The 12,716-nt window shown below is 37.2% G+C and overlaps 1 protein-coding gene across 2 annotated transcripts; it reads right to left on the bottom strand.

Annotated features, from left to right (window-relative positions):
- Positions 1-1,157: 1,157 nt before the first annotated feature.
- apol1 (apolipoprotein L, 1) lies at positions 1,158-12,481 on the bottom strand. 2 transcript variants are annotated; one of them, XM_022677754.2, is made up of 18 exons: positions 12,347-12,481; positions 11,910-11,977; positions 11,310-11,366; positions 11,158-11,229; positions 9,106-9,153; positions 8,551-8,601; positions 8,360-8,410; positions 7,906-7,959; positions 7,043-7,123; positions 6,858-6,923; positions 6,530-6,589; positions 5,121-5,207; positions 4,935-4,994; positions 4,619-4,666; positions 3,518-3,595; positions 3,237-3,276; positions 3,041-3,092; positions 1,158-2,266 (listed from the first exon to the last, which is right to left on the bottom strand). In XM_022677754.2, exons 2-18 carry the CDS (start codon positions 11,955-11,957, stop codon positions 1,357-1,359), a joined length of 1,863 nt encoding a protein of 620 aa, XP_022533475.2. In that variant the 5' UTR covers positions 11,958-11,977; positions 12,347-12,481; the 3' UTR covers positions 1,158-1,356. The 2 variants fall into 2 exon arrangements, with proteins under 2 accessions (XP_022533475.2, XP_022533476.2); XM_022677755.2 differs by having other exon boundaries at positions 6,512-6,589.
- Positions 12,482-12,716: the final 235 nt, after the last annotated feature.

Here is a 12,716-nt window from a genome sequence, read left to right on the forward strand (position 1 = left end):
AACAGAAGGTCACCGTGTAAAGTTCTGTAAAAAGGTCTGTAACTTCAGGAACGTACAGGTGCATCTCAAAAAATTAGAAAATCAATGACAAATTAATGTATTCCAGTAATTCAGTTGAAAATGTGAAGCTCATATCTTATATTTTATATATTTATTACACACACAGAGTGATCCATTTTAAGCGTTTATTTATTTCATTGTTGATTATTGATTATGAAGCTTACAGCCAATGAAACCTAAAAATAGTGTCTCAGAAAACTAGAATATTGTACAGTACTTTTGGCTGTGTGGGGAGCGTGCCAAGTCCTGCTGGAAAATGAAATCTTCATAAGAGTGGATCAACACCAGCAGATGACATGACTCTCCAAACCATCACTGATTGGTGGAAACTTCACAATAGACCTCGAGCAGTTCGGACTGTCTGTCTCTCCAGACTCTCCTCCCTCGATTTACACATGAAATAAAATGCAAAATTACTAATTAAATAAAAATGAGGAAACAAGGAATAAAGGACTTTAAAGCAGCTGGAATACGCCAACTTTGTTTCTCAAATCTGGACACTCTTAAATATATTAAAACTAAAACTTTTATACAAAATCTATCTATTGCTGGATCTACATTACGGATATAATTCATATCCTGATATAGGTCTGTAATTTTTATTGTAGGTAAACTTTAACTGTGAGAGACAGAATTTAACAGAAAATCCAGAAAATCATAGTATGATTTTTAAATAATTAGTATTAGTAAATAAGTAGCATTAGTGCATTTTTAAGATTGTTATACTGACATATTGAAAATGTATTTAAAACATTTTTTATCATGATAAATATTATTATTGAATTACTGTCCAGCCCTACATCCATCCATCTCTTTTTCGCTTCTTTCTGGTCAGGTCTGAAGCTAACCAAGAGTCCTAGTGCCATACACAACCATTCACACAGTTAACACATACCCACTTGTATTTAAGGGGTAACTCGGCACAGGCAGTTCCTTTTCCACATGTATTTTTGGGATTATTCCAGAAAAACCCATGTGGATACGAAAATAGTCCACCAAGGAGTGAGGATCGAACCCCCAACCCCAAGCCCCTGGAACTGTGCAACACACTGTGGCACCACCACACATTATCCATACAAAACATAAATAAACTTTCAATATATTAAATATTAAGACCATAAAAAGTTTAAAAGGAAATGTTTGCAGTCACTTATTATTCAACTACGAGAAAAATAGATTGACCAGGTGAAGAGATGCATCTTTTAACACCTTTTAAACCCAAACAACCCCTAAAACACTAGACTAAAGTGTCTAAAGAGTCAATAAAAGTCTATAAAAGTCTATAACCGTGATTCTTTAAGCCTGCTGTGAGTCTGGACTGGGTTCGCTCTTCTCCCGGTGTTCCTCAGAGCTCGGTGGTGGTGCGGCAGGGTTGGTATCTGGTGCTCCAGCGTTGGATCCCGAGCACTGCAGCTCCTCTCGGATGGTGTTGAGCTCCACCAGTCCTTCGTGCAGCTGGTCGGCCACCTCTCGGATCTTGGCGGCGAATTCGGATTTGGCTCCTTTCCTGAGCTCCTGCGAGTCCTTGGTCACGAAGTAGATGTCCATGCCTACGAAGAGCCCGGTGAGCACACCGGTGGCCATGCTGGCGATCTGGACGGCTCGGGCCGCCGTGCTGCCCGCCACGTTGGCGATCTGCACCACCCGCATGATCTCGTTGGCGTTGCTGAGGATGGCTTTGCTGGCCATGGCTCCGTCCTCGTAGACGCTGTTGAGGCCGGGGAAGTCCCGGTTGTAGGCCTGTTTCTTCACCCTCAGCAGGTTAAACTGACGCAGGTTCTCGATGCCCTGCTTGATGAACTTCATGCACTTGTTGAGGTCGGCCATCTTGCTCTGGTAGTCCTCCACGATGCGCTCCACCTTCTTGCGGTCCATGGAGTTGTTGACAGCGTTGGAGATCCCAGCAGACGCGGAGGTGAGGCCGCCGGCCGCCGCCACGCCAAGGCCCACCGCCGTCACGATGAGGGAGGTTCCCATTGTAACCGGCGCCAGGGCGAGGCCGGTGATGGTCGCCACTCCACCCACGGCACTGGTGGAGCCGCCGGTGATCTGCGCCACTTTGGTTCTCCAGTTGAAGCGGTCCAGACCGTCAGCAATCGCCCGCAAATCAATAACGTGCTGCCAGAGACCTTCAGCTCGCTCTGAGAACAGCTGGTTAAACACTCGGATCCCCCTCTGGATCTTCTCTGCCGTCACCGCGAACGCCCTGAGAGAGAGTGCACCAACAACCAGACCAATAACTCAACAACTCAACAACTTAAACACCCATATAACTCAATAACAACAGTGTTCATTTCTTATTCCACCAGTTTCCAGCTAAGATATATTTACTTTCTTTAAAAAAAGTTAATCACTGCCACTATGAGGCTAATGTGGTTTAGCAAATATTCAGCAAATATTACTGGAGCTTTAAGGCTAATGTGGCAAGTAAACAAATAATAAAAGCGTGTGCCCAAGCAATAAGCACTGGAACTATATGATTAATATTGCTAAAAAAACTTAGCACTGAAAATATGAAGCGAAATGTTGCTAACAAACAATGAAAGCTTATATATTCCAACCAATTAACACTAGAAATATGAAGATAATGGTGCTAATAAGCAATTAAAGCTTATACTCCACCAATTAGCACTGACAATACGAAGCTAATGTTGCTAACAAGCAATGAAAGCGTATATATTCCAACCAATTAGCACTGAAAGTATGAAGCTAATGTTGATTTTTGGGAATTTAAAGGATTTTAAGTGCTCCTTATTGTCTGAAAAACACGGTAATCTCTAACAGACTTGTTTTTTTGTGTTTTTTCTGAGACTCTGTTACTTACTACTCTTAGTGTGCTGGCCTGAATTTGGTTGAAACTTTGGTTAATTGTAATTTGAATTCTTGTGGCTTCAGTGCAGAACTAAATAAGCAAACACTGAACACATCTTAACTGATTAATAATGTTTTTTTCAGTAGTTTCAACATCAATATCACTTACTTGGCCTCTTCTTTTTCTGTCATATCTTCCTCTTTGGGCATCTGCTCCCATTCTGAAGGATATGTGAGAAGATTAGATGTATAGAAGTAGAAATTCTATATACAGCATCATATAACAGCACTGTTTATATAAACAGTTCAGCTTCATATCTAATGGTGGGAAATGTTGTGCAGATTTCTAGTTAACCATTACTCACGTTTAACTGTGCTCCACCACTCCATCAGGCCTTCAAGATCCTGCAACACAGAGAATATTAAACCAACCTGTGCTAGAAATATATATATATATATATTTATATAAGAGTTTTGTTGGTTTAACTTCTGGGATCTTAAAGATGTTAAATATTTATAAAATATATAGGCTTGTTTACAGCTGGTGTTTTTAAATAAATAATATTGAATGATAATATAATTTGCTTGCTGGGCTCCTTTAAGGAATGTACAGCCTGTGTTTCTGCTTTACTAATAAAAAACACACCTCCTCTTCCTCCTTATGAGCTTTCTCCAAGCGAAGCTCATTCAGCTGCTCCATGAGGGACTTCTTCTGCACTTCACTCTGAAATGTAAGGTTAGGTTAGGAAGGTAAGGTAAGGTAAGGATTAGAAAAGGTAAGGTAAGGTAAAACTCAGTCAGAGTAGGATTCCACGCAGCCAGATAGCTAATGTAAAGAGACACAATTGATTTACCCAAACATTTAATTTGTTGTTAAAACAGAAAAACAAAGGTTTGTAGAGCAAATGTCCATAATTTTTTAATTTTTCCAAAACTTATCCAGGCCTGGAAATCACTATTTTCAAATTCCAGATTTTTCATGAGCCTAATAAAAAAAAGATAAAGCCGTTGTCTGAGGTGCCACAGACTTCTGCAAAACCCCCAGCTTAGAAATACAGAAACAGAAGCACCGATAAAAAAAGAGGAAATGGGAGGAAATTTCCCAAATATTGACACAAGTACTCACAAAAGATTACCTAACAAACACACAAAGAGGAACTCCTCAATACACAGCAGCAGAAAACACTGTTAATCCTGCTGCTAAAACATAGTTTAGCATAATAAAATAACTGTTTTAATCAGATTAACAGCCCACAGTGAGAAATAGCCAGGCTGAAGTTCAGCTTCCAAACATGGTGGAGGTAGTAACTGTAACACACTGTGTAACACTAATTACGTAAGAACCCTCGCATACACTCTGATAGGGGTGAGACGCAGATGGCTGGACATTACATTGGTATTATTGATTGACAGAACCTGAGAGGAGCTGCAGAGGCAGAAATCACCACAATAAAAGAGTTTTTTTTAAAGGTTAGGACAGATTTTTAACAAATTTAAGCAGGACTGGTATGTTTCATTACTTTAAAAGAACACATTTCAGTTATTAATTAAAAAAATATGCTTTAGGGTTTGGTGGCTCTTTAGGGTATTAATCCTACATAACACAGCTTCATGTACGGACACGCTACACTTAGTTTCAGTTCTAGGAGGGAATTTTTTTACTCTGTTCTGACACGCAGTAAAATTACCGCTAAACACACACTACACAGCTGTTAGATAAGATGTGAGACAGTTCTGTAGGTGATACCTCCACAGGTTCAGCTCCAGCTCCACTCTTCTTCTGCTGCACTTTACCCTGAAACACAGAACAGCATAAAGCATGAGCTCAAAGAACGTAAAATATAAAACATATCCTGGTTTGTTTAACACTTTTATCACTTTTATAAATCATTCCATCTGTTTTCGGATAAACATAGATTTTTAGTATTAATCTACAATTCAGAACATTTTAAAATAATGAAAAAAGACAGAATTTTATTTTAAAGTTTGTCCAATTTTTTATTATCAAACCCAGACAAACATAAGCCTCTCATACAGATGTTTAGTAAAGGTGTGTGCTGTACCTTGGGCACAACATGAGGCATAAATGGATTCTTCTTCTTTTTCACTATCTTCTTCTTTGGCTGTGAAGGGAAATTAATAAAATTATTTTTTTTTCGTATTTAAGTATTTGATTTATTTTTGAAGGAGACATAAAAAAAATATATATATATATATATATATATATTATATTATATACGATGAAATACCAGTGTGCTTTTTGAATTTTCAGCCGTTTCCTCTTTGCCATCTTTGTCCTTTTGACTCGTAATGGAAGCACACTCCTCAGCGTCATCCTGAGAAAGACATTTTTAGATTATACATAGGACTGTATATCATCTTCGTCCAACGAAAAGCATCAGAATCTCAAAAATGGTGTAAGATCATTTTTTTCTTATTTATTTTTCAGCAATTGTATCTGTCTATCCTCACAGAATGTTTACACAGCGTACAGAGCAGCTACAGGTTTCAAGCAATAATAAAAACTTAAAATGGATAAAAATGGAAATACATGTTTTTCACTGGACAGCAGTTTTAATCCAAAATCCTTAAATTTTCCCAAAAAATCATCAGAGCTCCTTATATATAATCCGGTGCTCCTTATGTATGAATTCTATCAGTCAGGTATTAAGGAGCAGTAAAGCCACTCTGAACACTGAAGTACAGAGTTATACAGGAGTTTCAGTATAGTTCTCCAGCACCCAGACTGGAGCAGTATTAGCATTAGCATTAGCATTAGCCGCTAACCACGCTATGCTCTAGCTCTTTCACTGCCGTTCAGAGGTGAGTTTATCAGACTGTAGTCTGTGTGTTTACCGTGTTAAAACAAGCTACGAAAGATGAACCGCTAGCTAATATCACCCTGGCTAACTGGACAAAAAACACTCAGTGTTCCTCAGTGTAGCGCTGTCGGGTGGCATTAGCAGCTAACCACAGCTAGTGCTAACGGTTAGCTGCTAATGCTGCTGCACCCAGCCTTAGTGGACCTGCAAATCTTAGCTTCTTGTAAATAAATAGAAGCGCTTTACTCTTTACCCAAATAAACATTTTTTAAGGAGAGAAATCTGTGTAGATTAACATCCAGAACTCGGTTTTTTTAGAATTACAGTTTTGTTTACTCAACTTGTCTTAGTCACCCAGCGACAAGACCAAAAAAAAAAAAACGTTTATTGATAGTGCTCTTTATAGTATAATTTAATTAATTTAATTATACTATACTAATATTATAATTTTGAACACAACTGTAAATTACTGAATTAATAGTTTTATAAAGTCAGTCTGAAACATTTAACCACATAAATAGTTCGAATAATAAATCGATTTGACTATGAGCATGGTTTACTTAAAGCAGTTTTAAAGTGGAAGTGGAATATACGCTTTAAATCACCCAAAAGGTCAAGCTTTACACATGCATTTTTTGACAAGCTGAGAGATACTAAAAAAAGATCATGTAAAATAAGGCAGGAAAGTAATATTACAGGAATTTACACACATATGATGCATGGGACTTGCAGCTTTACGCAGTTCTGTACGAGTTTTGTCAATGGCATGATTTGGGTCACTTTTTAGCATGTAACCTGTGTGAGCTGTGTGAGCTGACCATAAAAGGTGTGTTCACCTGATGGTCTTCATCTTGTGCTGCTTTGACTGGGCACTGGTCCACCGATTGCACTGATTCCTGGTAGGAAATATAAAGATTTTTAAAGGTTAGGAAATGTTTATATAAATGTAAGCTGGACTGATATGATTCATTACTTTAAAGGAAGACATTTCAGATATTAATTAATAAAATATGTTTATGGGTTTAGTGCCTCTTTAAGAATCTGTTGCTACCGATACTGATGTTTTTTGCATGTGAAAAAAAATTTAATATACTTTTTTACATTATTGCCCAGCCCTAAATACACAAACAGATGGAGCAGATGGTGAGTAAATCAGTGTGATACCTGAGTGCAGTCACTCTCTGCTGGATGGAGAAGACTCAGTCTGTAAATCAGGGTAGTGTTGAGCTCCTGGAGACAGAGAGAGAGAGAGAGAGAGAGAGAGCGAAAGAGAGAACTAATGTATGTTATTACCTTTACATTTACCTGTAATATAACTCTAATAAGTGGATATTCCACCTTTACTGTACCTCCTGGGTGGGTCTGGGGGGGATGGGGGGCGTCTCGTCTGCTTTTAACACACTGTCTGTAATTTCTGAGCTCACACCAGTCTGATTAAAACACACACACACACACACACACACACACACACACACACAGACAGAGAAAGCACTGTTTGTCCCTCAGTATGACTCCCACATGACTGCTGGGACTCAGACCCAAAATAAAAGAAGGCGCAGAAGGAATCGCCGTGAGAACAGACGGAACTCTGAGACACTGTCCTGATTTTTTTTTTTTGCTTTGAAGATGATCATTTATTTAATCTCATTAAAGTGTAAAATATATAATATATATTTTAGTTTTTATTATTTTTCCCCCCAAATCTCCTGTGATACATGTTGAGTCAGCAGCATGACCTACTGTACTCTCTCTCTCTCTCTCTCAGACTCTGGCTGCTGATGGAGAAACAGCAGCATGACCTACTGTACTCTCTCTCTCTCTCTCTCTCTCTCTCTCTCTCAGACTCCGGCTGCTGATGGAGAAACAGCAGCATGACCTACTGTACTCTCTCTCTCTCTCTCTCTCTCAGACTCTGGCTGCTGATGGAGAAACAGCAGCATGACCTACTGTACTCTCTCTCTCTCTCTCTCTCAGACTCTGGCTGCTGATGGAGAAACAGCAGCATGACCTACTGTACTCTCTCTCTCTCTCTCTCTCAGACTCTGGCTGCTGATGGAGAAACAGCAGCATGACCTACTGTACTCTCTCTCTCTCTCTCAGACTCTGGCTGCTGATGGAGAAACAGCAGCATGACCTACTGTACTCTCTCTCTCTCTCTGGTCTGTTCTCTTTTGTAAAGGTTAATGTTAAATGGGATCAGGGCTGTCTGTACCTGATTTAAGGAGCTGTCTTCTTCAGTCGTCCCATCAGGACATGAGCTAGTCTTCTGCGGCGACAAGGAAAAGAGCATGTCAATGATAATCTATACTGTCTATCAGACATAATCCAGATTCTAGAGATATATAGAGACAAAACGACAATCCCCATGTAAGAAAAAGGAAAGTACAAAAAACAAAAAAGTTTTTATTATATTAACTATAACTTTTATTTTACTACAGACAGTATGAACCCAAGATAATACAGATTAAAAATATACCCTTTACTGGTAGACCAACTGAATAAAACAAATAAACATCACACTAAAAATGAGTTTTTAAAAATAAAAATAGAAGAGAATCAAATCATTTAATCTTTTAATGAGAGATGATAATGTACTCTGTCAGCACCAATCTTTAAATCATTACACCTGTCCAGCTAAAGCACAGGTAAACTGAGTAAACACTAACCTGGGTGGATTCTGAGTGTGTATCTCCAGGCGGCTCTGCTTTTTCCCGCTCCTGCAGGGAAACACATATGCTCACCAGTTAAACACACACTCCAGCATCATATCACACACCAGTCAACACACACTCCAATATCTGGACCAATGTCACTGATGAGTTAGAAACGGGAGTCTCAGGTGTGGAGGAGGAGATACCTGAACTGAGGAGCCGAACGGGTTCCTGAAAATCCATCCAAACATCCCACTCTAAAAACACACAACCATCACAGCAGTTTATATATTTACTCTTCACACACTGCTCTGAATCTGCATTATGGGTCGCCAATACGGCCCTAAAATAATATCACGATATTTCAGGGTATTTTTGCGATAGCGATATTTAAACATTTTGGAAAACAATTATTATTATATCATATTATTGCATATTATTATTATTAGTACAATACGACATGGCTCACCCCTAATCTATATATACACCCCTAATTAATATTTTAATACTAATTACAGCTGCTAAAATAGGTGTGGCTTAAAACAGCAATGAATGATAGCTAGATAGACACTTTACTAATCCTGAAGGAAATTTAAAAGTACACTTATGTTTAAAAACAGTCAATGAAAATATTCTATCATTATACGATAGATATAGATAGATAGATAGATAGATAGATAGATAGATAGATAGATAGATAGATAGATAGATAGATAGATAGATAGATAGATAGATAGATAGATAGATAGATAGTTACTTACACTGGGTTGATTTGATTGGTTTGACTCGGTCTGAACAAGTGGATTTTCCTAAAAAATAAAAAAAAATCACATAGGGAACATCAGTAAATATAAATAAATGTGATTTACCTTCAATCTAGCACCTCTGTCTTCACAGTTCTCTTAATCTAAACTAAAAAAAGAGCTGATGCTTCCAGAATCCTTTATAAACTCTCTTAATAAGGGTGAAATCTGGTGATTGAGATGTTGAGACATCACCCAAACTTCCTCACTCCTCAGCCCACCTCATCACCTGATCAGCGTGGGCCACTGAAACATCACAACATCCATCACAACAAAAACTGCCTCTAAATTTAGAGATATGACACATGAGGAGCTGAAATATTAAATGACAGAGCTTCTGTTCATGTATTAAGCATTCTGGGTCATTAATATATATATATATATATATATATATATATATATATATATATATATATATATAAATTAAATTCATTGTCTTCAATATTTGATAATCGTCATGCAGACTTGTTTTTAAATGTTTTATTCTTGTTATGAACAATATCTCAAAATATATGTCCAAAGGTTTCTAATGAACACATCACAGATATACTGCCAGTAGAATAGGACTCTCTGGAGGAGATAAAGTTGAACCTGTAATGTAATGTATAGACTGTGATTGAGATTTTAAAGCAGGTAAAATCTATTCTCCACCAATTTTAAAGAAAACTACTTTAAAGCTAAATGTTTTGTTGTTTTGTTTGATAGCAATGATCATTTCCATCTCAAAATAAGACAAACTTCACTGCTTATGAAACACAGTGCAAATCTTTTTATTTTTTAAATAATGGGTGCTAAACATCTTAAAGTCTTAAAAACTCATATTAATACACAGTAAGAGATTGATAAAGCTGCACAGTGGTTTGGGAGTGTCTTCTCACAGCCGTGCCCAGACAGAAACAGCCTATTTTCTGTTGGGCGTGATTTAACATGCTTTAATATCCCTGAGGCACTGTCCTCATAAATCACACACTTAAAAGCTGATCTCTGAGAAACCACACATCCACCAGCTTTTTAAAATCTTGTTTAGTTCATATTTGACAGAGATAAGATTGATGATATTCTCAAAATTCGCAAAATTAGCTTTAAAAACTGAAAACTAAACTGACTGTTCTCTGTCAGACTCATTACATTGCATTACTGATTTATAGTACAATAAATGGGTATGAAATTAATAATATTTCATAATGGTCATTGTGTGTTTATTTATATGTGAACAGTATAATTAACAGCGTACAGTATTTTATCCAGTCATGCTAAATAACAAATCAATGCTTCAATAACTATGATTTTATAATATACACACAGTATGGAAAGAATGCAGTAGATGAATAATAAACTATAAATATATATTTCCCAAACAATGATTAATTACTAATTATTTATTACTAATTAATTATTATCAATTTTGTAGTCGTTAAAAAGATATAATTGCTTTCTTTTACACAATTACATTAGTGTTATGTCATTAGTGTTCAGATACATTTCTAGAGTATTGCTTTCATGCCAACAGAAAACACAGGTGCACCACTGACTGATTAAAACTCTGACAGCAGTCATCAGTCAGACGTTCATTGCTATCTTGGCAATGCTCAACGTGCATATGCCCCCATGAACACACAGCAGCACAAACCCAACTTTTACATCAACAATAAACAGAATAGTAAATAAAATAACATTGCTGTTCCCGTAAATGAGCTGCTGGAGCTCCTTCACAGCGTCAACCAGCAGCTCAGTTTCCTCTGCTGAGAAGAGTTTGTTGAACACGTCCAGGTAGCTGCACCGTTACAATAGCAATCCACCAAAGACAGAGCTCACCTGATCTACTCTTAAAGAGAATGATGAGCTTAAAGAGACACTCTGATTGGTTTATTATTTCATGTTACGCCCAAAATAAACCTTGTTTTAACTAAATGCTACAAGTAGTATGGTACATATTTACAGACAAATTGTATTAATCAAACCTACAAATTTGCAATTTAGAAAAGTTTGCAGATTCTTCAGGCTTCTTACCTGTCCGTGAGCTGATTTCGGGCTGGGTTTGGGTGATCGTCTGAACAGGCCGCTTAGCAAGCCTGCATTATCCTGAAATAAAACACAGTTGACAGACTACAATAAGTAAAATGACCAAAAAAATACAAAAATTACAGAGTTACGTTACTTACGCTGGTCACTGCATGATCACTGCTGGCCGAAGCCTCTCTATCAACTGAGAGAGTGGTCTGAACAGAAAGCATGGAAAGATGTTTAGAAATTAAACAAACAATAAAGAAGTTGCGTAAGCTCTGAAAACAATAAGAGATCACTTAAAAATTAAAAATTGATTTTATCAAATTAAAAACATCTGGAATATAATCAAGATGAAGATGGATGATCACAAACCATCAAACCACCAAACTGAACTGCTTGAATTTTTGCACCAGGAGTAAAGCAGCATAAAGTTATCCAAAAGCAGTGTGTAAGACTGGTGGAGGAGAACATGATGCCAAGATGCATGAAAAAATTGTGATTAAAAATGATGTCTGTAATTTATAGAATAAAACAACAATGTTCATTTTACTCAAACATGATATACCTATAAATAACAAAATCAGAGAAACTGATACAGAAACTTATTTTTTTCCAGAGCTGTATGACCAAGTAAAATCTGAGACACTAAATTATTAAATAGTCTGCTGTACAGTGTTTGCTTTAACACAATTAGAATTAATCCCTTATATTTATTCTTATTTGTACAGAGAAAAATACATGTGCAGGTAACTTACAGGTGTGTCACAGGTGTTTGGGGTCGTTTTAAAAATTCCACCCAGCATTCCTCCCTCCCTTCTGTTCCCTGAAGGTTAAGAAGGTTAAGAAGATCAGATTACAGCGTTTTTTCTTCAGATGTAGAGACTTTAGATAACATAAACACCATAAACTACAATGTTATAAACAAATATAAACATATTAAATCTTATCCAACTAACTTTAAAAAAGTATAAAGCTTAAGTTGTTTAAATCTCTTGAATTTTCCGTTCCACCTTAAATACCGATACAGTTACGTCCTGGCGCCCAAGGCTGCAACCATAGCTGTAACTGTACCTCTCCCAGTATTTAAGGTGGAACGGAAAATTCAAGAAACAAGAAGCAAAATCACAAGTAAATCACTCCCGCACAGTTTTCCACACGCTGCAGAGACACAGAAAGACTGTAAAATCCTCACCTGAGTCCAAACACACCTCCACACCTGCGGATTCCCGAGTTTAAACAGTTTACGAAGAGAAAAACGACATTAAACTGCGTATAACTTATAACTTACACTAAACACTGCGCTCTGTTATGGTATGAGGCGGTTCTGCACAACAGCGCCCCCACAGGCCGCGGCCAGAGTTGCACCACGTCATGCTACACTGACCATGTGGACAAACTTGTGTTATGTCTATTATTATTTTTCTCGACATAAATCAGGTCTTTTAAACAATGATAATAACAGTAAAAAAATAAATCTTTATTTATTATGCTGCTAATTTGTTGGACGAATCTGGACATTTGCTCTCTTTATGAAGATTTTATTTCCTATAAAATATAAAGAA

The sequence above is a fragment of the Astyanax mexicanus genome, chromosome 8, assembly GCF_023375975.1.
Source record: "Astyanax mexicanus isolate ESR-SI-001 chromosome 8, AstMex3_surface, whole genome shotgun sequence".
Lineage (NCBI taxonomy): Eukaryota > Metazoa > Chordata > Actinopteri > Characiformes > Acestrorhamphidae > Astyanax > Astyanax mexicanus.

What these genes read in the sequence shown, in the direction of transcription:
- apol1 (XM_022677755.2), bottom strand. Translation starts at nt 11,957, where the DNA reads ATGCTGGGTGGAATTTTTAAAACGACCCCAAACACCTGTGACACACCT. An exon ending in CAAACACCTGTGACACACCT is followed by an intron (nt 11,367 to 11,909) that starts GTAAGTTACCTG and finishes CTTTCTGTTCAG; the next exon opens with ACCACTCTCTCAGTTGATAG. An exon ending in GTGGTGGAGCACAGTTAAAC is followed by an intron (nt 3,093 to 3,236) that starts GTGAGTAATGGT and finishes CATATCCTTCAG; the next exon opens with AATGGGAGCAGATGCCCAAA.